At 36.8% G+C, this 27,090-nt stretch overlaps 1 protein-coding gene and 1 non-coding gene across 2 annotated transcripts; one reads left to right on the forward strand and one right to left on the reverse strand.

Annotated features, from left to right (window-relative positions):
* Nucleotides 1-7,717: 7,717 nt before the first annotated feature.
* On the reverse strand, nt 7,718-11,948 carry HT1 (Protein kinase superfamily protein). Its single transcript, XM_086671436.1, has 3 exons — nt 10,769-11,948; nt 9,537-9,992; nt 7,718-8,166 (listed from the first exon to the last, which is right to left on the reverse strand). The coding sequence occupies exons 1-3, from the start codon at nt 11,180-11,182 to the stop codon at nt 7,918-7,920; spliced, it is 1,119 nt and encodes a 372-aa protein (XP_086527562.1). The 5' UTR covers nt 11,183-11,948; the 3' UTR covers nt 7,718-7,917.
* On the forward strand, nt 8,560-8,631 carry TRNAQ-UUG (transfer RNA glutamine (anticodon UUG)). Its single transcript has one exon. It is a non-coding gene; the product is annotated as a tRNA-Gln (tRNA).
* Nucleotides 11,949-27,090: the final 15,142 nt, after the last annotated feature.

Genomic DNA, 27,090 nt, shown 5'->3' on the forward strand with positions numbered 1-27,090 from the left:
GAGGGACATGGACGGTAGTTCTCTCATAAAGAATGGGTTATTATGTCCATAATGTAAAAGGACTAAATATCCATGTTTTGAGAAGATTGGATCATAAACCTTTTTCGAATATTATTTTGGTCTATATACCCACGAACTCTAAATATTATTTCATAATCCCTAATCTAACCTTTCCATATTTTATAACTGATTTATCTTCGAAATCTATGCATATCTTTTTCCATATTTATCTCTCATATTTCTCTCCAATCATGTTTCTATTCAAAGTAAAGATATCTTCATTATTATCTCCCATATTTCTCTCCAATCATGTTTCTATTCAAAGTAAGGATATCTTCATTATTTTCAGTAAAGGAAACTCTTTATTTGATCTCTCTAAAACCGATTTAGTTGACAAACCTCCATTAAACTCAGAAAATCTTCTTCTTCTACATTATATTGTTGTTCAAATTCATCATTTATCAGGTTTAATACTTTCGAAATCTTTATAAACACCATTGTTAATATCTAATATTTCTTCTTATAACTAAAACCCTAATTATTTCGCTCTATTATAAAACGTATTAGATTTATGATACATATCTTTAAGATCTGTTTACTAATTCATTAACTTCAAATGTATGATGTTTATTTTCTCTCTCTAAAATTTTCATAACTGTTTAAGATCTTTATGTTTATTCCTTATTCAATGATTCATAACTAAATCCCTAAAATTTTCATAACTGTTTAAGATCTTTATGTTTATTCCTTATTCTATGATTCCTTCAAAGTTAGTATGTTATGTTTGCATTCCGTGATAATATCATATTTCTTTAGATCTATGTTTAATCTTCTGTTGTTTGTGATATTTCGTGAGATCAGATTATCAATCATCAATCGAATGTTTGATGTTTATTTTCTTTTTCTCTCTTAAAATTTCATTTATGTTTTTGATCTTGATGTTTAATCCTTCAACTCGAGTTTGACATTATTGCCATCATAGCAGATATCTTTAGATTTGTAATTTAAGCTTAATGATATTCTCATTTTTTTCTTCAGATCTGGTTTTCAATCCGTACGGATTTATGAAACATTTGTTCTTTCGTACGGTTACTCGTAACATAATTTACAGTACATGTACTTTATCGTAAATTACCACAATTTATAGTAAATTATGGGTAATTTATAGAACATTACCCGTGCTTTAACACCAAAACAGTACTCATTTCATTAGTAGAAATACTTCGCTTTACTATCAAATCTCGTGTACTTTGCAATAAAGTATATATAATTTACGTATATCTTCATGTTCTTACCATTATGTATATAATTTACGTATAAGTGCACATAAATTGTGTATTATTTATTTACCATTACGTGTACTTTTCACCCAAAACAGTAGCCTTGATAAGTTTACCAAACTACTCAAAACCTTCAAATGTTGTCAAAATTTGACAAACATTATATATAATTTACGAAACTGTACATGTAGTTTATAATACAATATATGATTTTTTTTTCTTTAATGTATGTGTATTTATGTGTGTAGATTTTATATACCAGATGAAATTTCAAAGAGAATCATCAAATCAAAGTGAGTCAAAGAAACTAATGAAGAATACATGGATGGGCACCATTTTTGAACCAAAGAAGATTTTGTACTTTTTTTTTGTAACAGAATGTAAAGGATGTGTAATGTAAAAGAAATTATGTGTAAGTTATTGAACAAGACCCACATACATTTGATAAATGATGTTGTATACTTGACAAATGATGGTTTCCTCGTCATAAATAATACATAATTTACGTATTTGTTTCATAATTTGTATTCTATGTGTATTTATGTATGAGTAAAAACGAAAACATATGTTGCTTTAATGTTCCCAGAAAAATATACTATTTTCGAAACTGAAAGTTAAATGAGAGAAAGTGATATATATGTTTTGTATATTAACCCCCATATCACGCTAAATTGATCCTAGAAAATATACTATTTTTTACATAGTAAGAGAGAGAAAATTGATTTGGTTTTCAAATCTGTAAAGAGAGAGAAAATTGATTTGGTTTCCAAATCTGTAAAGAGAAAGAAAATTGATTTGGTTACGATTTTTGTTTTGAATTGATTAGGAAATAGATTTGCTTTCCAAAACGGTTAGAAGATAGAGAAAAATCAATTTCGGATTTATACGTTAGTTGCTTTAAATTCCCTAAATCACGCCCACATTAGAAACATTCTAAATTCACCCGGGAAAAATAAAAATCCCGTGATTTTTGTGGGAGGGACATGGACGGTAGTTCTCTCATAAAGAATGGGTTATTATGTCCATAATGTAAAAGGACTAAATATCCATGTTTTGGGAAGATTGGATCATAAACCTTTTTTGAATATTATTTTGGTCTATATACCCACGGACCTTTTTTTTATGTTATGAGTTCCAAGATTTAGATATATTTTGAGGTCGATTGGTATACCTCATTGTTTACAAAGAAGTAAATGTGGTGAAACGCTTCAATTGAACTAAGAGAGTCATGTATCTTCTTTAATTATCTATCTATATAAAATTACTTCAATTGAAGTAAGAGAGAGAGTTACGTATCTTCTATATTTATCTATCTATTTGAAGAAGGCCGCGACTTTGGGGAATAAAGTATAAATCTCCAGGGCATAAAGACCTAGCCAATCAATATTGACTTAGGGAGCATATTTATATCTTAGCCCAAAAATATACTTAATTGAAAATTGCTCCCTAATCTTCATCTTCTCTCTCCACCTCCAAAACTTCCGACCACCATTTCCGGCCGACCATCTCACACACAGTCTCTCTTTCTCTGAATCTCTCTCTCCCTCCCTCTCTTGCTCTGAAAATCTCTCTCTAGCTGCATCTCTCTTTTGTTGATTATCGATCTCATTATCCTCATCTCCTGTACAAGTGGGTCCATATGATAGTGCATTCTGCTCCTAATTTGACACCCTGAATTTTTGATGCAACAAATTTCTTGTAAAACGCTTCAAGATCTTCTTCTCTTGAAACAAAAACCTATTAAGAGTAAAATCTTTGTATCCAATATCTGTATGGACACGAATATTACTCAGATCTGAAGAAATCTGTAATCCTGAAATGGGTTTTTCTTTTTGATATGGTTAATCACAAATTTTACCAATAACTTCAACTAGATGTTCTGTGTGTGGGGTTTTTTGGCTGATGAATGTGGGTGCAAAGATGGGTTGATTTCTCTTGCAGAGCTTGTTGGTGTTTAATTGTGGGGTTTTGATTGGGTTGTGTGCTTTGAAATGGATTTGAATGAGGGTGTATGAGGAGCCATTGAAGGAACCCAATCAATAGTTTCTGCAAGTTTCTTAGGGTTTCTTGTGGAATCAAGACTACACTTGGAGATTGCCGAAAAAGTGTTCGGGAAGATAAATATCTGACCTTTAGTTGAGAAATAAGGAGTTTAGAGAGAGAAAAGGGGAGACTGAGAACGGGAGAGAGGGAGAAGATGAAGATTAGGGATCACATTTCAATCAAGTAAATTTTTAAAGAAAGAAGTAAATATGCCCCTTAAGTCAGTGTTAGTTCACAAAACCTTTTTGCCCTAGAGATTTTTCTTTATACCGCAAACCCCCCACTTTGAAATTTACATACGATAATTTGTTTAGGGAAAAGCCCCCCCCCCCCTCTCATTTTCCTTTAATTATGTGACGAAATGGAAATTATGTTTGTATATTTCAAATACAAACACCTTCTCCTCTTTTTCTTTATAAATGGTCAATGATGTTTACCCTAAGGTGGGTGATTTGGAGAAATAAAAAAAATTATCCGGGGTAGAAATTTAAAAGAGAAGATGTGAATTTTGACGAATTTTCTGGAGTGCAAATTTTAAAGGGAAACAAGTCATCTTTTTCTTCCTCATCTCTTACCACCAACTCCGGCTACCACCACCAACTCCGATCACCACCTCTAACTCCAGGCACCACCATTTTTTGCTTCTCAAGAAATCTAGCTAATCCTTTGTGGAATCTTTTTCTTTCTCTATTCCAATCACAACTTGTTGTTGTTTAGAATCTTTATCAATCAATTCTTTTTTCTTCTCCATCTCTTTAACGACTTCATTATTGACATCTTTCTCTGCCCTAAGAATTGGTTCATAATAATCTGAATGAGCATCCATACATTTTTTTAACATTGAAGTAACTTTAAAACACTTATCAACAATGTCTTCTTTGTTATTCTCTGGTTCTTGAATGCAATTTTCTGAAGCTGTAAAACTATCTTTATATCCACCACCTTTCATGAACAAACAAAACCCACATTCTCCCTCTTCTTCTGCACCTTCTTCTACCCCCTTTGCTTCTACTTCTTCTTCTCCATCTGGACTTTTATCTTTTAGGGTCTCTTTCTCTGGAGAAGTAATTGTGTCTTCCGGGGTTTGGGTTTCTAAGGTTTTGCTTTCATCAATTGGGGAAGGGTTTACGACTAAAGGTGATCCCTTCTCTAGGGTTTCTGAGGTAGGGATTTCATTATTTAGGGTATTAGTTGCACAAGGCATGATTAAGGTTTCCCTCTAATAATTAGGAAAAAAAAATGAGTCAATTAAAGTTGACCAATTGTTTAGGCAGTCTCCGGTTGCTTGTTTCCAAATATCTTGTTTTCTCTTTCGAATATCACTGTAATTCGTCTAACATTGAATTAAGATCTATTTATTATTTTTTCAGATGGATTCTAAAAGTCGTTACGTTCAATATGACATTGATACATCATGAATAATACAAAACCACATCATGAATAATTTTTGAGATGTTGAACAAGAGAGAGATAGAGAGAGACGAAGGACCAATAAAAAGACATATGATGAATGATTTCCTAGATGGGAAGATATTTTAAAATATTATGAATTTTAGCTTTCTAAATGTCCTTTGGCTTTTAAAAAATATTAAAATTTTTGTTTGAAAATATTAAAATTTTTGTTTGAAAATTAACATATATAATTAAACAATTGTATTCATACTAGAAATTACCTTAATCAAAAGTGATCATGAAGCAATTATTTTCTTTCATACAGTTTTAATTTATAGTCAGCTATGCGTAACGTGAAATTTTGCATCCATCCTTGTAATATACATCCATAAAACTCTTTACTTTGTAATGTATTTGTGTTGATAATGTTTTTCGTTAACTAATGAATTTTTTTTTTGTTTTAACATATGGTCAACTTTTGACCAAGTCAAGAAGTCAACATATTGACTGAGACATACAACGGTCGACCAGTATCCAAATCACCAGGAGGAGGATCCAAAAGAGCCCTGCCACCTGACCTCTGATATGGGAGGTCAACACGAGTTTCTTAGGCGCCTTGAGCCCTACTTCTGCTTCGAGATAAACCGAGTTAGCCCCGGTGAGAGTTCTGCTTTAGATCTTAAAACAACAAGGAAGGTCGAGGGAAATTAGCTCTACACCTTGAACCTCTTCTTGCCTCGAGGCACGGGAAGGGGACTCGAGCTTAGATTTACTCAATCTGAGGCTAGACCTGATCTAAAATCTGAAGTAGATAGGTTAACTATATGAGCTCAGTTTGCACGAGCTCCAAGAATAACCTGAACACGAATAACATGACGTGGATGAATAAAACACGCCAAAAATCTACTTTCTAAGCACAAACCGTTAACTGTCAGAAGATCTGTCAGTCCCAGAAGATATGCAATCATGGTATTATCCTCCTAAAGGCCATTGACCCGTGACTCTCATTAAGTCGGTGTCTTACTACCACACCATCTCGGTCAATTATCACGACCGATTAACTGAACCTATATAGGTATGTCACATTTGCCATACCAAAAGGAAGAAGGTTCAATTTCTTCACTCCAAATTTTGAATTCATTTTTTTTAAGCGAAAACACCATACTGACTTGTGCATCGGGGTGATTTCTATGTTTCTTGCAAAACTCTGTTTCATCAAGTCACACAAAGAAAATTCATCATGTGATCGTTTATCCTAAATAGCAGAGTGATAACTAGAAACCACTTCTCGACATCATCAGAATTGAAATACAAAAGTGCAAATTTGGAAACCGAAAAATATATCGAGGACAAAATGAAATTCATGTCGCTTATGGGTCCAAAAGGTTGACTTAGCCACCAATTTAGGGCAAAAACTGAATCAAACAAAACACAAAAGGGCAAATCGAGAATCATAAAAAAAAAAACAGGACAAACTAGAAAAACTGACACGTATGAGGGCCCGAAACAGAAACTCTGACATAATGGACATAATGGACACAATGGCCAGGGCCGAAAAAAGGGATTAACCCATTAAATTAGGTAAATAGTTGACCACTTTTGAAGGCTGGTTTTTGGGTTACCCACTTCTCGTTTAGGAGCCTAAAGATTTTGAGTCAATTTAATTGGACCCAATCAAGGTAGAGGACCCTTTGATTTAGGTGGCCAATACGTGGACAACCGTTTTTCTTATATGGACAACTATCTTATGTGGACAACTAAAATAATTATTTTTTATATGGACACCAGTTTCTAAGGGGGGCAACTCTCTATTATTTTCACTCAAGTCCTCTTAGAATTAGATGTAGTATTTGAACACCTCCCTCTTTTCTCCATAGACCCTAAGTAAGTTTGGTCTTCTTCTACTACTTCATCTTCATCATCAACCCAAAATTCTAGAGAGAGAATTTTTTGGAGAAGATTATGACATCAAACAAAGGGAAGGGAATTGTTGAAGGATATTTCTAACCAGAAAGATCAGATCTAAAAACCTTAAAACCCGTTAAACTTTTGAAACCTAGAAATCAAAAATTTCAAAGCCCTAAATTTTTTTTACAAACAAGTGGGGATTGATGAGTTTTATCTTCTTCATTCATCTAGGGTTTGATGAAAAACAAAAGGAAGTGGCAGAAACTATAGTTTACTTTTAGTAGCAGTAAAAGAATAAGAATAAGACTAAGAAGAAGGAAGAAGAAGAAGATGATGAAGAAGAAGACAACTTAGGTTTTCAATTTTGAACTATTATTTTGTTAATGGTCCACAAACTAGTAACTGTTAGTATTTAAGACTTTATGGGGTTGTCCCCTTATTAAATCAAAGTCAACTAAGTCAAGCATAATTGACTTGCACCGGACCCGTAAATAGTTGTCCATATAAAAAAACAGTTGTCCACGTATTGGTCACCTTGATTTAAGGCTCAAAATTAGCATATTTGTTTTTTTATCCCTCCCCTTCATTTCCATCTCCACCAACACGACCACCTCCAACTATCACCACAACTTCGACCATTTTTTATCTCTCTATCTTTTTCCTCTCAAATTCTTTTCTCAAAAACATTTTATGTCTTCTCATTGTTTCACCTATAGATTGATTTTGTTTTCCCTCTATTCAAATAAGATGGAAAATCCTTTCGTTAAAGAAGGAAATCCTGCAAAGGGCACCTTTTCCTTAGCTAGATAAATGAGAGAAAGAGAAAGAGAGGAGAGAAAGAGAAATAGTTCTGGCGGAGGTAAAATGAAGATGAGGGTTAACAAAATAAACATGTTTATTTTTGGGTCTCAAAAACAACTTGCCTCAGTTCAACAAAAAAAAAAAAAACAAGTTGCCTCTAACCTATTTTGGTTAAATTTAACCGATCCAAAGTCTTTATGCAACCCCTTCCCCGAACCAGAATGGTAAGCCCTAAGCACCTAACTAATTGGTGATTCTTTTACCTTCCCATTATGAGTGGACGATAGTAACTCTGTTGTAACCAGTAATATTCTATACATTTATATATTTCTAAGCTACGTTACATTAATGTTATGCTAAAAATAAATATCAATTATGACAAGATAATATATACCTTCTCATCAAAAAAAAAGATAATATATACCTAACATGATTATGTGAGATCTATAAATTACTAAAGGACGGATTTTGACACAAGAACCTTCCATTGTAATCAAGCGTGAACAAGAATTGAAGAGTTCATGGAGATACAACCCTTCAAACGCTCTAGAATAACATTGCGACTAACCAGTGTTAAATGTGAAGGAAGAGGGTGTCCATCTTTGACACATTCTTCATAATTTTCCAAAACAGACACAATGTAGCTGAAATCAGGTCGCTTTGATGGATTTGAGGACCAACAACGTTTTATAAGATTTGCAAGCGCTGGTTGACAGTTAGCTGGTAACGGTGGTCGCTCATTCTGCACATGAAACAAAATATATGAGAAACTTTCTATACGCGAAAAAAATATAAACAGGAAACTTAATCATCATTGATGTATAAATATGACAATTAGATTATTGTTCCCTAAGTTAGGGATTTAAGATATGTTATAATCTAGCTAGGAACATAAAACCAACTTTTTGTTGGAGTAGATATCAAGTTGGTTTCCACCCTTTAAAAATTGCGTTCGAGATACGAATACATACGCTGACACAAAAGTGTATCTTTTTTCTTGTTGCAAGAAAAACGTATATGGAAGATGAGAAGAATCTTAATATGGACGTCAAATGGATGCATTTCAGTGGTACACTGGTACTCGAGGACACCAAGTAGTTAAGTAAGAATACATCAAGGTTTAAATTCAACAAAGGGTTCTATGGTGTAGTGGTTAGCACTCTGGACTTTGAATCCAGCGACCTGGGTTCGACTCCCGGTAGGACCTCCTTTTTCTCTCTTTTTGGAATAGTGACACATGATACCCTAGTGAATGGACGGATAAGCCGAGTGTGCGAGCCTATGCTGATTTCTCCAAGACCATTCTGAGAGCCAAAAGTTGTCTAGCAACATCCACCGTCGATGACTACTCCCTTACGAGTGGTCACAGATTCCACTTGTCTTCATCGTATTCCTTGAACAGGTTGCGAAGTCCCCAAGCAATGAAGTTTGTCGGGTTTACTAGCACGTTTTCTTGAAGATCGTTACGAGAGGTTTTCAAAAAGCATTGTGATTTACAATTGAGAACCAACGACCAAGATTTATAGATACAACTTACGACATGACACTAAAACCATTCCCATTCTGATTTATTATATTGATGATAGTTGATAAGCACCGGGAGTTGGGTTTACTTTCAGGCACAATATCCAACCAAACTTGGAAATCAATAATGGCAAACCAAAGCCCTTGTAACAAAACAGAGATCAAATCATACATGGGAAACAAAAGATGGAAATAGAACAAACTTTAGCTGAAGAGGAATGAGGATTAAGGACATTTAGGTAGATGTAATGGGCATTCAGGCCCATTAGCTGGAAATCATAATCTGCCATATCAGTTCTCACTAAAATGGCGTTGATGCTAAAAGGAAAAGAAATGCGATGATTCTGCATAAGCCTCGGAAAGAAGTCGTGGCAAATATATTTTTCAAACTCTCCTATTTCAACCAAATGTCCGAAATAAAGAGTCTGATTCGTAGAGGAAGAAAACGAAGACTTGATACATACAAGAAACATGAGTGTTTCTAGCCCAAACAAGCATTTAAAATAACAAAGGATACCTCAACAAAAAATCATCTAAAGAAATCACATTCCAAATCATCAATCAAACAAGAAGGATAAATAGATTTACCTTCTCGGAGACAGCAAATGCAGCTTGGACAGGAGTCATCCCTTGAAATGGAAGCAAAGCTGTCGTGAGCTCCCAGAGCACAATACCAAAGCTATAAACATCGACCTTTTTAGTATATGGTTTATCCTTGATCATTTCTGGAGCCATCCAACGATAAGTTCCCATATTACCTTTAGAAGCTCGACATTGTGTTTCAAGACATGAGGTACCAAAATCCGCCACTTTAACTCGCATTTCATCATTGAGTAACAAGTTATTTGATTTAAGATCTCTATGAATTACTCCTTGTGAGTGAAGATACTGCATTCCTCTTGAAATATCAAGTGCTAACCTTAAAATCGTTTCGGTTGAGAGTGAGTATGGTTGTTTCTTGTTTAGATACATCCTTAAAGTTCCTTGTGACATGTATTCTGTGATGATACAATATACAGGAGGCTTTTTACAAGCTGCAATAAACTGTTAAAAAATGGTGTTATCTTTGAATGTACAAACTAAGAAAGACTATCAATTATGAAAGATAAAATGATAACAGTCTTGAAGTAAAACACCACACAATTTCTTTCAATTGAGAGAAACGGACTAGAAACTTTTAACTAATATAACTCAAGTCGTGGTGTACTTCAAATATTCCCGAAGTCAGCTTCAAGTCCAGATGGCCAAGCATTCTATTAGACATCATGGCTAGGGACCTTGTTCACCGATACCTTATAGGCTATAGCTTCACACTAACAAGTTATTTTCTCATTAGTTTGGGTCTCTATATGTGAAAAGACCCTAAATGTTTCATATTGGCTTCTCGAAACCTTGTTTTTAGGAGTGAGCTTTATCTATCGAGGGCGGAACCAGTAAGCTAGCTTGGGCTACCCTAGTAATAGTCCTTCTAGCTAGACGGGCGTACATGTACACCTTGTTTCCGGTTTTATACTAATTGGTCATGGACTCTTGGGCATTTATTCACTAAGTAGCCTATATACACCAAACATCTTGTAGAAGCCTAGAACTAGATTTAGTAAGGTGTGTTTTAGGGGCAATTCTAATACATTAGTAGTGCTACGATCACTTTGAGCACAGTCGGTACCCTAACTCTTATTCATGCATTGACAACATAGTTTGTACACTTCCCCAAAAATAGTTTACGGAAATATATGTTCGAAGATGTCACATCAAACTCTGAGTCAGAATATAAGTACCACTCTATGCGTGTATATATGTATATATATAGTTGTTCCAACCTGAACTATATTTGGATGAAAAAGACGAGAAAGCAGGGCAACTTCACAGTTAAATTGCTTCTCAAGCAACTCTCTTGTCTCCTCATGTTGGTTTGGAATCCTCACCATTTTAACAGCTACTGCTCTCTGTTTGTAAATCCCACGATAAATCCGACTATGAGCTCCTGAAGCAAATTTATTTCCAATAAAAAGTTGTGAAAGATCAGCCGTCCATTCCTCTTTATCCTCATTGGTATCTTCCAAATTATCCAAATTATCAGAATCCAATAACATTGACCATGATTCTAAACTGTCGAATCTTCTCTTTTCCATATTTTCCATTTCAGATGTTAGATTCCTAGATGATGAGGGAAGTGAAAGAGAGTTTCTCTTCTTTTTCCGGAGCCGAAGGGCTCGGAGAAACGAAAGCGCCATTTATATAATTCTGTGCAGCCTCCTTCAGGTAGAGAGAGAAAGAAAGTTTTTCAACTAAAAACACCCAAATGGGTGTTCTTGAAAAACTAATGACTGCATTATTTCTAGAAAGAGAAAGAACTGATTTGAAAACATGGGTTTTGAAGGAGGAGAACAAAGGAAAGTTGGGTTTTCTCAGATTTTAAAATAGCAGTGGAATCAAAGAGAATTTCAAGAAGAAAGCAGAGATGAAGTGAAGATAAGGATGAAGAGCAAAGAGAGAATATGATCAATAATTCTTTTACTATTTTAAATTGTAGGTTTTGATGTGAAATTTGGAAACTAAATTGGGTTTATGGAGACATCAAAGTTGGATTAAAACGAAAGAAGAATCCATTAATAGAGAGAGAGAGAGAGAGAGAGAGACGAAGAGACAGAGTTCTTACTTGTTTGGGCTTCAATTTAAGAAGCTCTGGTTTTGTAGGCCGCGTGATAACTGAGCTGAACCAATTTATTTCAGAAAAGTTGATCAAGTGGAAGAGTTCAGAGACGTCTCGTGATTGCTTGGTTCGAAAGTTGAAGAGAGAGAGAGAGAGAGAGAGAGAGAGAGAGAGAGAGAGGAGAGAGAGAGAGAGCTTTTTCCGACCAAATCCATGCTTTCGATTGGGTTGCTCTTGTTAGTTATTAAAACAGGAAGAAGAATGCTACACAAGGAGAAGGATTTGGGCATACGGCAGGCAGGCCTACTAAGGTGTTGTTTGTTTTTTGCCAAGTGAGAATCTGAAATCTAAACCAAAGGCTGTGTAATTCACAAGTACAATTTGAGTATTTGCATGTGTTTACTTCTCTAATAAATTCAGACCTTAAAACAACTTTCTTGATCAAATTCAGACTTCTTTTATAATTTGAAATTACATTTAGTGGATACAAATATTTGTTTCAAAATGTTAATAAAAACATTCAAAACAATTACAATTACACGTAAAACTAATACAGATTTCAAATTCTTGAAACAAAACAAACGACACCTAAATCAAATTTTGACACGTGGAAAGGATGTCCTTGGTGTTAGTAAATTGGGTTTCTTCAATCTTTCGCATGAAGAGCCACTTGTTAGAGTGCCACTTGAGATATTAAAAGCATCTCCAATGAGACACTCAATCTCTAAAAGTTAGAGTGTCACTTAGGATATTAAGCGTTTTTGCCGAAAACTTTCTACAATGGGACACTACTCTATTAGACACTGATGATTTGGAGCATTTGCTATAGAGACTCTCAAGCTCTAAAATTAGAGTGTCTTCTTGAGACTCTTTAAAAGTTACTCTAAAATTTAAACCAATAGAAACTCTTGCTTTTGAACTACTTTTTTCCTATTGAATTTAAGAGTGACATGTATATTAAGTAGATGTATTTTAAAGATCTCCATTGGAGACAAAAATTTTTTTAGAGTGTCTCCATGTTGTCACTTAGGAAAGAGAATCTTCATTAACATTTGACAACTAGGATTTTTAGAGTATTTATCAGAGTGTCTCACTGGAGATGCTCTAAGTTTGCTAAATGCTCGTGTTTGCGAGTGGGTCCCTAGCTGTTCACACCCAAAACTGAGTTCTTCCACTCAACAGATCTCGACTCACTTTGCCTCTCTCGCTATAGTTGCAACCAAGTTCTTCCTCTCTTCTTCAACTCAAAGGTTAGATTTTCTTCACAAATTGTTTTCTTCTTAAGATTTCTTCGGTTTTTCTTTGGAGCCATAGTCAGACAAAAGGCCTCATCAGTTGAATTATTGCCTAATCTGAATTATTTCCTAATCAAAGATCAAGATCTCAAACTTGCGAATTAATAGTTGTTGGATTGATTGGTTGATTGATTGAGATGAAGGATTTCAAGTTTCAACCTTGTTTTACAATTATCATCATTTCTATTCGGATTTTGTGGTAATGAAGTAGTTTAGTTGCAAGGAGTATCCATCATTTCCTTGTGCTTTTGTGGAGTCCGGAAAGATGGTTCAGTCCGGGCCTCCGGCTCCTATTCTCCCAGTCTATTCCATTTTCACATTTGAGATCAAACTCTGCCCTTGTCCTTGGAACTCAACCCAAGGAGGTGTAACTCCTTCGCAATCTGCCCTGTTTCCTTCACTTGTTTCTCCTAGGAAGAACTCGTTTCATTGTTAGAAAATTAGTTTCTCATAGGAGACGGGGTGAAAAGGTTGCCATACGGTCGTTGAAAAGAATCGACGGTTCAAAGCCAAAAAACTAATCCCCCCCCCCCTCTACCTCTAAGAGAGTTCTTCCTCTCATTTAGGGTTTATGTATTTTTGTGCCAATAATTAGGTTTAATAATAAAACCTAGCTTATGATTTGATATTTTGTTCATGTAAATAGCCCAAGTTGTGAAGAAAATCTTAGGTATGGCTTGTGAGAGTTTTTATGTTATTTTCTCTCAATATTATTCTTCTCTTCACTAAGTAATTTGGATTTTGGACACCTATCATATTTGTAATCAATATCAATACATGAGATAGGGAGGAGGCATCATGAAAAGGATCTTATGATTTGATATTTGGTTCATGTAATTAGGCCAAATTGTAAAGAAAATCTTACGTATGATTTGTGAGAGTTTTTCCGTTATTTTGTCTCAATAATATTCTTCTTTTCACTAAGTAATTTGGATTTTGGGCACCTATCATATTTGTAATCAATGTCAATACATGAGATACGGAGGAGGCATCATGAAAAGGGGCTTGTGAGAGTTTTTCTGTTCTTTTGTCTCAATAATATTCTTCTCTTCACTAAGTAATTTGGATTTTGGGCACCTATCATATTGTAATCAATATCAATACGATAGGGAGGAGGCGTCATGAAAACGGTAGCACTAGTTATCATCAACAAGTTCAAATGGGGCGTTAATTCTTAAGTTCTAATACTATTACTATTGGAGATGAAGATGGTGAGTTTGCCACTACTTTTTCAGGATTTGTACGTGATAAGCAAGTTAACTTTCATAATCTTGTTGGGCCAAACGACCTCATTACACAAATTTGGGGCCAAAACGAAATTAACCCTATATTTGTTTACGTGGATAGTTTTCCACTATGTTACAAATTTTATGTTGTTTATAAAATTAATGCGGAGTTGATGGATGTAAATTTTTCTTTTTGAAATTGACTACAATTTACGATAGTCATTACATTTGCAGTGATACATTAAAGATATGATAAACACGATAGCCGCCAAATTTAAATTTTTACAAGAACAGGCGTAAAGGCCAACTAAGTTATGACCTAAAGTCCATCTACGTTATTTATACCTTAAGGGCAAGTCCAATGTGGGGCTCGGCCTCCCATTGGGAGCCCTTGATTTTTAGGAGCCCTGGGGCTTTTTTCAATTCCAACGTCGGGCTCCTAACAGGGGCTCCCAAATCTAAATTATGTACGTGTGTAATATACGTGTGCGGACTTTTAATTTCAATTTTCAACTATAAATTATTAATTTCAAATATAAAATTAAAATTTAATATTATGTTAGAGAGAGAAGGAATTTTGAAAAGATGAAAAAAATTAAAAAAAAAGAAAGAAAAAATTAGAGAAATGATTGGAAAAACAAATTTAAAACAATTAATATTTTTAAAAAAAAAAATTAGTTTAAAAGAAAATTTTTTTTTAAAAAATAAAAAAATAAAAAGAAGTGGGGTGGATCCCCTTTTTAGGGGATCCACCCCAAATATGGCCGTTGGGAGACCCCCAACGGCCATATTTGGGGCTGGGAGCCCCCCAGCCCGGGCTCCCATTAGGGAGCCAGGGAGCATGGGGCTCCCAGTCCCAGCCCCCCACATTGGAGTTGCTCTAACAACCAAGTTCAATAAACTATGAAATCCACCTCCTCTTGAGAATCAAATTTGGGACTTCTAGAGATTTGGAGTTTATGTCAAATCGACCACTTTGGCAACTAAATTTTGACTGATGGATGTAAAATTGTATGATTATGTATAACAAGGAATTTTAGTAGGCTATATGCCCGGGAAATCAATATACAAAATTATTAGCGAGGACCAGTAATAAGAGTTTTTCCTTAATAGTTGTTTGGGACGACTAACAAGCATCCCTAATATCCATTGTGACAAATGAGTTCGTCCACCAAATCGTCATTAATACCTTGATAAAAATGTATAGTCCCTAATTGGTAGAAGATAAAAATTGTCATAAAGTTATCAATAGTACTATTAGTGACCCTGTTTTCCGTCACAACCCAAATGTGTATTTGGGCTGTATCTACTGTCATATTTTCCAAACCTTCTTTTAACAACCGTACTTGTTCAATTTATCTCTCTGAACTTGGACACCATGAGGTGGGTCTTGAAAAGAGCATGTAGCGCTTTGAATCTAAATACATTTTCTACAAGAACGTAAACATGTCAATAAAAGAAACTTCTTCCAGAAGGTCTACGGGGTAAGTCACATAATAAAACCCCATAGTAGCATCAAAAAATAAACTATCATAATGTATTATGACAAAACCCCTTTTTTCTTGAATTTCAAAAACAATAATAGTATTTTTCTTCCTAATTAGACCAGGTTTTTTTTCCTCTCAAGAAAGTGTTGGAACTAAAAGTGGCGGAAGCTCGAACCTATTCAAGAAATTGATCCGATTATGAAGATTAATCGAAAAGCTAAGCCAAAATCAAATATGCGAACAGAATTTAACGAGGTTCGGCTTTAAAGCCTACGTCCTCGGGCGAACAAGAAATCTTTATTGAAGGATATATGAAGACGACTCACACAACCTGCAAGTTCGTCCCAAGATGGTACCGTATAGTAATTAACCTTCTATACTAAATCTTCGACGACCGAGAAATTTAACACCGCTCAAAACCATGAACAAAAAATTTCTCTCTCACTTGCTCTCTCTCTTTAGCTCTCTCTAAAGAAGAGTTGTTGTTGCTTGTGTTGATGTTTTTTACAAAGCACTTAAAACCCCCTATATATAGTATAAGCCACCTACCATAATAGGATTCAATTGGTTTCTAAAATTTAGAAATTGCCTCAATTTGAAACCGCCCTTGTTCAATTTCAAACTGCCATGTAGAATGAAACCGCCTACTGGAGAGTGAAACCGCCTATTTCATATCTTCCTCAAACCGCCTCTCACAATTCTCCACCTCGTACACAATTTGATATACTTCAAATTTTGGACGAACACCAGGATACTCCTTGTAAGATATATCTGCTTCTTGTAACTTCATCCGACTGCACCATATGACCATGGCTGCCTACGTACTCTTTTATAGGATCAAGCCTACCGTAGTTCTACCAACCCTTCACATAAATATTACCTTGTCGCCATTACGCCCTTTCGGGCAACTTAACACGAGCCGATTTGTAGCAATTCTAGACAATGCTGAAACTTGCTACATGTCACCACTTTAGTCAACATGTCCGCGGGATTCTCATCTGTGTGTACCTTCATGAGAGAAACATCACCTTCCTCTATGACATCTCGTACAAAGTGATACCTGACATCGATATGCTTAGTACGAGCATGATGGACCTGATTCTTTGCCAAGTGTATCGCACTTTGACTATCACACCATACATCTACGCACTCCTGCTTAATCCCTAGATCATCCAGAAGACCCCACAACCACAATGCTTCCTTCACACCCTCGGCCATAGCCATATACTCGGCCTCCGTAGTAGATAACACAACTGTAGATTGTAACATCGATCGCCAACTAACTGGAGCACCATGTACCCTAAATACATAACCAGTAGTAGATCGTCTTCTATCTAGATCGCCAGCATAATCCGATTCAACATAACCGCTTACCTGACATGTGTCTTCACCAAAACACAAACCCGTATCAACGGTACCCTTCAAGTACCTCAAGACCCACTTCACAGCTTCCCAATGTGTCTTCCCCGGGTTTGCCATAAACCTACTAACCACACTGACCGCCTGTGAAATGTCCGGACGAGTACACACCATAGTGTACATCAAACTGCCAACTGCACTAGCATACGGTATACGATCCATATGATCCTTCTCCACCGTAGTAGTGGGAGATTGTTTTCCCGAGAGCCTGAAGTGTGGTGCCAAAGGTGTTGACACTGCCTTCGCATTCTGCATCCCGAATCGAGTAACTACTCGTTCGATGTAACCTTTCTGATTCAAGTACAGTTTCTTACTTGACCGCTCTCTCTTAATCTCCATTCCCAGTATCTTCTTTGCAGCGCCCATGTCTTTCATCTCAAACTCTTGACTGAGTTAAGATTTTAACTTATCTATCTCCACCATGCTTCGAGAAGCAATAAGCATGTCATCCACATACAAAAGGAGATAAATAAAGTCACCTTCGCGAAGCTTCTTGATGTATACACAACAATCATAGTCACTTCTGCGAAAACCATGTTTTAGCATGAAAAAATCAAATCGTTTGTACCATTGCTGAGGGGATTGTTTCAATCCGTAAAGAGACTTCCTCAAACGACATACTTGATTTTCTTTGCCCTCAACCTTGTATCCCTCAGGTTGAGCCATATAAATTTCTTCTTCCAAATCACCGTGCAAGAAGGCGGTTTTAACATCGAGTTGTTCCAGCTCAAGATCACTGTGAGCAACAATACTCAATAGCACCCGAATAGAAGTATGTTTCACGACTGGTGAGAAAATCTCATTGTAGTCGACCCCTTCTTTCTGTGCATAACCCTTGGCCACTAGACTTGCCTTATACCTTGTACCCTTGATTTCGGAAGAATCCTCTTTCTTCTTGTACACCCATTTACAACCAATAACAGACTTACCTTCGGGCAATGGGACAACCTCCCATGTCTTGTTCTTGTGAAGAGACTTCATCTCTTCTTGCATAGCAACCAACCAACTCTCTCTTTCCGCTGCGGTAATAGCTTGTTTGAAGGTGACCGGCTCGTCGTCTTCAGCCGAGAGTGCATATTCAACCACATTTGCCTGCCCGTAATGCCTAAGAGGTTTGTCTGACCCTAACCTCTGTACCGGCTTATATAACCGTTTCGGCCTAGTGTGTACCGAAACATCCTGCTGCTGTTGTTGTAAAACTTGTGTACCTTCTCCTTGAACCTCCTCATGATCGGGTTCATCAATTTCCTCATCCTGAGTACTATCCTGATGCTCCACCTGATCATGATTCCTAGAAACCCGTTGGTCTTCGGCTTCTACTTCCACTACTTGAGCTTTAGTAGACCCAACATCACCACAACTAGGCACCGTAGCTTTCTTCATAGCTACAATAGATGACTCATCAAACACCACATCTCTGCTGATTACAAACTTCTTGTCTTCCGTACACCATAGCCGATAACCCTTGACTCCTGTAGCATATCCTAAGAAAATTGCCTTCTTTTCTCTATTGTCAAGTTTGTTACCTTTAACATGGTAATAGGCCGTACAACCGAAAACCTTAAGTCTCCCGTAATCTGCATGTTCACCTGACCACACCTCGTAAGGTATGCCGCCATCTAAAGAAGAATGTGGAGACCTGTTCACAATATAACAAGCTGTAGCAACAGATTCTGCCCACCATTCTACGCCTAATCCCGAATTGGAGCGCATACATCTAGCCTTCTCAAGTAGTGTACGGTTCAATCTCTCTGCGACTCCATTCTGCTGAGGTGTGTTTACTACTGTCCAGTGCCTCACAATGCCTTCCTGATTACAAAACTCCTTGAATGCCCCATCCGTGTACTTGGTCCCATTATCCGACCTTAACGTCTTCAGCTTTCGACCAGTTTTGTTCTCAACCATTGCTTTCCACACCAGGAATGTGTTGAATACCTCATTCTTATGCTTTAGAAAATAAAGCCAGACAAATCTCGAATGATCATCAACGAATGAAACAAAATACCTGGAACCACCCTTGGAAGGTAACTTTGCCGGTCCCCAGACATCGGTGTGTACGTAGTCTAAGAGCATCTCCAATGCAAGACTCAATCTTAAAATCTTAAGTGCCACCTAAGACTTTAGAGTTTTTTTTGAGAAAAAACCTCTCCAATGCAAAACTCAATTGAGATCTTAAGATGATGTGGAAGCATTAAGTTTTAAGATGTCTCAACTAGAAACTCTATTTTTGAGATCTCTTTTGAGAGTCTTAAGTGTCCTAGTCATCAAATTTAATTTTTGGACCAATAGAAAGCCTTTCTTTCTCAACCACTTTTTTCTATTAAATGTATGTGTGACATGTGTATCTATTAGAGCTTTTTAGAGTGTTGCATTGGAGAAGGACTTGAATTAGAGATACTCAAGTTAGCCACATAGGAAAAATAATCTCAATTGAGACTCAACACATAAGCTAAATAGAGTTTTTTTTAAGTTTTGCATTGGAGATGCTCTAACACCTCTTTGCTCCTGTGCTTGCTTGTAGAGAACGTCACCCTGTGTGCCTTCCCGAACACACAATGCTCACAAAACTCCATGCAAGGCTTCTTCATGTCCTTCAACAAGCCTTTCCCGCACATCAAAGATAGACCCTTTTCTGACATATGCCCAAGACGCATATGCCAAAGCCTCGTACTAGCCGTTGGATCCCTTCCACTGATTCCTACTGCTACATCTCCCGTAATTGTTGTCCCCAAAAGTTTGTATAAATTACCGTAACGAGTACCTCTCATTACCATCAAAGAACCCTTAACGACTTTTATGGAGCCATTCTCTATAATTATCTTACAGCCGTTCCGCTCCAACACACCAAGGGAAATTAGATTTTTCCGCAAATCGGGTATGTGTCTTACGTCCGTCAATGTTCACCACTCCATCGTGCATCTTGATCCGTATTGTTCCGAGTCCCACAGTTTTACATATACTATCATCACCAAGTATAACTGTACCACCATCTATACTCCTATAGGTAGTAAACCACTCCCTATTTGGGCACATATGGTGTGACGCCCCTGAATCAAGCATCCACTTATCGAAGATCTTCTCAGACACCTCTGTCACCGAGAAATATTCGTCCGCCTCTTCTGACACATATCCCGCCTCGTGCATCTCTTGTTTCTCCTTGTAGCCTTCGTTCTTTTGCTTCAACTTTCTCTTTGGACAAGCCGCTTTAAAGTGGCCAAGCTCACCACAACTAAAGCACGTTTTCTTGAAAGAGCCTCTAGATTTGGATCTAGATTTCCCGCCCTTTTCCTTTCCCCTTTCATTACTCCTCCCCCTCGTTACAAACAACCCTTGTGCTTGTTCTTTGTCTACTCCACCCGACGCCATACTGCTAGTAGCAACCTTACGAAGGTCATCCGCTAATAGCGAATTTCTCGTCTCTTCCATGCTTAGACTATCACCAACAAGCATCAAAGTTTGAACAAGGTTCTCATAGGATTTAGGCAATGAAAGTAACAATATGAGGGCTTGGTCCTCATCCTCAACCTTAACATCAATATCCTTCAAATTTGAGATAATCCTGTCAAACCTATTCACATATTCCTGAATAGAAGAACCCTCTTCCATTCTACATGTGAATAATTTGGATTTTAAGTAGACCCGATTCGTTAAAGTTTTCGTCATGAAACTGCTTTCTAGTTTTAACCACACACCCGCCGCCGTTGTTTCTTCGTCTACTAGGAACGCCATGTCCCTCTCAAGACACAACATAATAGTAGCCCGTGCTTCGAGATCTAACTCTTCCCAATCCTCATCTGACATATCTCTTGGTTTCTTTCCCGTCAACGTCTTGTGTAATTTCTGCGAGATTAACAGATTCTTCATCTGCATCCGCCAATAAGAAAAATCGTTTTTCCCATTGAACTTCTCTATCTCATATTTCCCTGCTTTGACCGTACCACTTCTCGATCCCATCTTCTCTTCGTTCAATCTCAACAAGGCTCTGGTACCAATTGTTGGAACTAAAAGTCGCGGAAGCTCGAACCTATTCAAGAAATTGATCCGATTATGAAGATTAATCGAAAAGCTAAGCCAAAATCAAATATGCGAACAGAATTTAACGAGGTTCGGCTTTAAAGCCTACGTCCTCGGGCGAACAAGAAATCTTTATTGAAGGATAGATGAAGACGACTCACACAACCCGCAAGTTCGTCCCAAGATGGTACCGTATAGTAATTAACCTTCTATACTAAATCTTCGACGACCGAGAAATTTAACACCGCTCAAAACCATGAACAAAAAATTTCTCTCTCACTTGCTCTCTCTTTAGCTCTCTCTAAAGAAGAGTTGTTGTTGCTTGTGTTGATGTTTTTTACAAAGCACTTAAAACCCCCTATATATAGTATAAGCCACCGACCATAATAAGATTCAATTGGTTTCTAAAATTTAGAAATTGCCTCAATTTGAAACCGCCCTTGTTCAATTTCAAACTGCCATGTAGAATGAAACCGCCTATTGGAGAGTGAAACCGCCTATTTCATATCTTCCTCAAACCGCCTCTCACAGAAAGATTTGTTTCTTGAGAATGGTACGTTATGAACAGAAAATAACACATTATATAACCTCAACAAAAAATAAAATAAAATAACACATTACATGAAAGCTTAAAACATAGTACATTATGAACAAAAGACGACAAAGCGAGAGGAGTCACATGTCATCTAGAATAGTCGAAGGGGCAAAAATATCATTTCGCGTACAGATTCGACCTCTGGACTAATGCCCGTATTAAGCATCGCAGTTTCGAAATATAAGATCCTCAAATTGTTTTCTGTTTCTGTATTATTCTTGTCTTATAAACATAAGATCCTCAAATTGTTTTCTATTTCTGTATTATTCTTGTCTTATAACAAGGCAACTTGGGCAACTAGGAAAGAAAAGAAACTTCTTTTTAGAAATCCCATGCATCCCAACTTCACTTAGCTACAAGTGATACAAGTCTTGTGAAACTAGCCCTTTAAATGCTTCAGCATGTACTCATATGTGAATATTATACTATCAGCTGTCACATTCGTTTCATGTAATTGTAGAGAGATCTGAATTCTGGGGTCAGAAATTAACTAGAAAAGGAACTCCGAAAACAAAACTAGGTAGAGAAATCATCTTCTACTTGATGAAAGATGATATCTTAACTACTCTAACTTATAACTGTTTTCATGTCTATGTCAACATGTGATTACTTGTTATACAATCATTTTTCTTTTACGAATTCAATACAAAATATAGTGGTGTTGAAGTATTTCATAAAAACTTAAAGTTCAATTATGGTGTGAATGTTTGAAAAGGTGGTTAGTTTAGAATTATGCGGGGCTCGTGTTCGCATTATTTTATCACTTTAGGTATTTATGTTGATACATTAGATTTATATTTAATGGATTATTTCAATGCTTTCCGTTTTCTTTTGATTATTGCTTGTGTTTCTACTGGTTCATTATTACATGATTTTGAGACCGTATAAAATGACTGGGCCTTTGGACCAGCTTCACGTTTGCTATAGTGCCCTATTTTTTGCTACAGATTTCAGCCATATACGACAAAGAAGGTGCTTTTGGGGGTATCCTTAGAACATTGGATATATAGGTCTTTGGTATAAGTGGCGTGGCTGAGATTTTGGGACCGGTGCGAGATTTTGATTGGGAGCCCTAAAATAACTTAAATTAGTAGCTCAATTTATCAAAATCAGTAATCCTAACGATGAAGTAATGAACAATGAATTAATAAAAAAATCAGTACCAAAATAACCTAAATTAGTAGCTCAATCTGTCAAAAATAAATAATCCTAACAATGAAGTAGTAGATTTATAGAAGATTTGATAAGAATCAAAATTGAAATAATACAAATTTAAATAACTGATAAGAATAAAAAAGGAGAGGGAAGAAACATTACTTACCTAGAAACTTTGAATCTTCAGTCTATAGAAGTTGAAGAAGAACCCTAGATAAGATTTCAATTTGATGTTGGAGAAGCTACGAAAGTAGGAAGGATTTCAGTTTGATGATAAAGATTAGAGAGAGATGATGAACAAAACCTCTCAATCAAGGATTTAATGTTGGGATCCCTCTCGATCAGTTGGTAAGAAACAGAGAATGAGAAGAACTGAAGTGGGAGCTGGACTCTTTCTCTCTCCAGATTTTTCTCAGCTTCTTCCTACCAAGAGTTAAGGGTGTTCACTGGTTCAGTATCTGGTATTTTGGTATCATTCATTACCAAACCGCTGATGATTTGGTTAGTGTTTTCTCAAACCGTTACCAAACCGTTAATGGTTTGGTTTGGTTACCAACCAAATCGCCAATGAGCGGCTTGGATAATTTTGGATACCAAACCATCCATAAAAACAGTTTGTTCTCCATGAAATTCGATGAATCTAGTTACTTTCGTCGTACAATGAGCGGTTTGGATAATACTAGATATCAAAAGAAACAATCAACTAACATATTACGTCGAAAAATATTTTCAACATTTAAGACATGTGCAAGCCGCCGACCGAAACATTATATAGTAGCTGATAAAATTAATGATACATGGATCGTTTTAATCTAATACTAGCTAGTAACATTATATTGTAGTAGTGTTGTTATAGTAGCTAATATTTGTATGAAATTACAGATATATGATAGATATATTTTAGAAAAATTTATATATATATATATATAGTAGCTAGTATTTGTATGGAATTATAGAGATATGAATCAATGAGGCATAATATGGACACGGTTGAACGTGGGGAAATTCTACTTCAAAGTCTACCGGATTCATATGATCAACTCATCATCAATATTACCACCAATATAGAAGTTCTGTCCTTTGATGATATTGTTGTTGCAGTTCTTGAAGAAGAAAATCGACGCAAAAACAAAGAAGATAAACAAGAAAGCTCACAACATGCTGAAGCTTTGACGATGATGAGAGGGCGATCAATGGAACGTGGCTCAAGTGGGAGTCAAACGCAGAGTAGATCAAAATCAAGGAGTAAGAAGAGTGTGAAGTGTCACTATTGTGGAAAGAAAGGGCATTACAAAAGGGAGTGTTGGAATTTCAAAAAGAAAGAAGGAAAAAGTCTTGAGTTGTCAAATGCTCAGGGTTGTGTAGCAGGTACCTCGGATGAAGGCGAAATTTTATACAGCGAGGCAACAACAATTCATGAAGGCAGAAGAAATTTTGCTGAAGTTTGACTAATGGACTCAGGAGCCAGATGGCATATGACCCCTCAGAGAGAATGGTTCCATCAATACGAACCCACCTCTGGAGGATCTGTGTACATGGGAGATGATCATGTTGTGGAGATTGTTGGCATTGGGAGCATCAAGTTGAAGATGTTCGATGGTACCGTTCGCACTATCCAGGAGGTACGACATGTTAAAGGTTTAAAGAAAAATCTATAGTCTTTAGGATAATTAGATAGTCTCGGGTGTAAAACCCATATTGAAGGTGGGAAAATGAAGGTGATCAAAGGTGCGTTTGTTATCATGAAAGCGGAAAAGATAGTTGCTTATATATACATGCTTGAAGGAGAAACACAACAAGAAGGAAAAGTGTCAGTAGCATCAACAAGTTCGATAGATGAATCAACAAATCTTTGGCACCAAAAACTCGGTCACATATCAGAACAAGGTATGAAGATTCTCGTCGAACAAAACCTTCTTCCAGGGCTCAAAAAGGTTTCCTTACCATTTTGTGAGCATTGTGTTACTAGTAAGCAGCACAGCTTGAAGTTCAGTAGTTCAAATGCTAGAAGCAACACTATCTTAGAACTTGTTCACTCTGATGTATGGCAATCACCGGTTATATCCCTAGGAGATGCAAGATACTTTGTATCTTTTATTGATGATTACTCTAGGAGACGTTGGGTGTTTCCAATCAAGAGGAAGGCAGATGTATTTTCAGTTTTCAAAAATTTCAAAGCGCAAATAGAGCTTGAATCTGAGAAGAAGATCAAGTGTCTAAGGTCAGACAATGGAGGAGAATATACTGGTATTGAGTTTGATACCTTTTGTCAAGAAGAAGGCATCAAAAGGCAGTTCACAGTGGCGTACACTCCACAGCAAAATGGAGTAGCAGAACGGATGAACAGAACCTTGTTAGAAAGAACAAGAGCAAATGTTGAGAGCTGCAGGAATGGCCAAATCTTTTTGGGCGGAAGCAGTCAAGACCGCGTGCTATGTGATCAATCGGTCTCCATCAACCGCAATTGATCTAAAGACGCCAATGCAAATGTGGACAGGTAAACCAGCTGATTATTCTCGCTTACATATGTTTGGAAGTCCAGTGTACGTGATGTACAACACCCAAGAAACATCAAAGCTAGATTCAAAATCTAGAAGATGTATTTTCTTAGGGTATGCTGATGGTGTGAAGGGGTACCGCCTGTGGGATCCTACTGCCCACAAGGTGATAATCAGCAGGGACGTGATATTTACAGAAGAAAAAGTACATGCAAATTGTGGCACTTCAAAGGAGAAACCAGAGCCTAGTATAGTTCATGTTAGAAATGAACAAGAAGATCAAGATTCTTCTGAAGCAGAACTAGAGCACGAAGAAAAAGAAGAAGCTGAGACTGAAACTCCACTAATTCGACAGTCAACTCGGGAGCGGAGAGAACCAACTTGGCACTCGGATTATTTTATGGAAGGGAATATTGTATACTGTCTGCTAATAGAAGATGGAGAACCTTCAACTTATCATGAGGCTATAAAAGGTCAAGAAGCTTCTCTATGGATGGCAGCAATGCAAGAAGAAATAGAAGGTCTCCATAAAAATAATACATGGGATCTTGTTCATCTACCACCTAGAAGGAAAGCTATCGGAAATCAATGGATTTTCAAGATCAAACGAGATAGCAATGACCAAGTGGAGCGGTATCATGCTAGACTAGTAGTGAAAGGGTTTGCTCAGAAAGAAGGTATTGACTTTAACGAGATATTCTCACCTGTTGTACGACTTACAACAGTTCGGGTAGTCCCGGCGACGTGTGCTACATATGGCTTGTACTTGGAGCAGTTAGATGTGAAAACTGCATTTCTTCATGGAGAACTTGACGAAGAAATTTATATGCTCCAACTAGAAGGTTTTGAAGAAAAAGAGAACTTGGTTTGCAGGTTGAACAAATCTCTATACGGTCTCAAACCGGCGCCGAGTTGTTGGTATAAGAGATTTGATTCCTTCATTACGAGCTTAGGATACAACAGACTTAATGCAGATCCTTGTACTTATAATAAGAGATTTGGTGACGGTGATTTTATAATTTTGCTGTTATATGTAGACGACATGTTGGTTTCAGGCCCCAACAAAGGTCGTATTCAAATTTTGAAGGCTCAAATGGCTAGGGATTTTGAAATGAAGGACTAGGGTCCAGCAAACAAGATTCTAGGGATGCAAATTCACCGAGACAGAAGTAATAGGAAGATTTGACTTTCTCAAGAAAACTACTTGAAGAAAATCTTGCGACGCTTCAATATGCAAGATAGTAAGTCAATCTCTACCTCTTTTCTTATTAACTTCAAGTTATCTTCCAGTATGAGCCCTAGCAGTGAAGCACAGAAGATGGAGATGTCTCGAGTACCGTATGCATCAGCAGTGGGTAGCCTAATGTTTGCCATGGTATGTACAAGACCAGACATTGCACAAGTAGTGGGAGCGATTAGTCGGTACATGGCAAATCCTAGTAGAGAGCATTGGAATACGGTGAAGATGATCCCGAGATATCTCAAGGGTACCTCAAATGTTACATTATGTTATGGAGGATCGGACTTTCTTGTTAGAGGTTATGTTGATTCAGATTATGCAGGTGATCTTGATAAAAGCAAATCCACCACAGGGTATGTGTTTACTCCTGCTAGAGGAACAGTAAGCTGGGTTTCGAAACTGCAGTCTATCGTGGCTACTTCTACAACGGAAGTAGAATACGTGGCAGCTACACAATCTAGCAAAGAGGCAATATGGTTGCAAATGTTACTAGAGGAGCTTGGACACAAATAAGAGAAGGTAACTTTATTTTGTGACAGTCAAAGCGCTTTGCACTTGGC

The sequence above is a fragment of the Eschscholzia californica genome, unplaced genomic scaffold (genome assembly GCF_041429995.1).
Source record: "Eschscholzia californica isolate CP2 unplaced genomic scaffold, dmEscCali1.0.p SCAF_3, whole genome shotgun sequence".
Lineage (NCBI taxonomy): Eukaryota > Viridiplantae > Streptophyta > Magnoliopsida > Ranunculales > Papaveraceae > Eschscholzia > Eschscholzia californica.

Bases quoted from the DNA above. Each gene is read 5' to 3' on its own strand.
- HT1 (XM_086671436.1), bottom strand. From the start codon at position 11,182: ATGGCGCTTTCGTTTCTCCGAGCCCTTCGGCTCCGGAAAAAGAAGAGA. The intron at 9,993-10,768 runs GTTGGAACAACT...ATTTTTTAACAG, and splicing joins TTCATCCAAATATAGTTCAG to TTTATTGCAGCTTGTAAAAA. The intron at 8,167-9,536 runs GTAAATCTATTT...TTTCATGTGCAG, and splicing joins CATTTGCTGTCTCCGAGAAG to AATGAGCGACCACCGTTACC.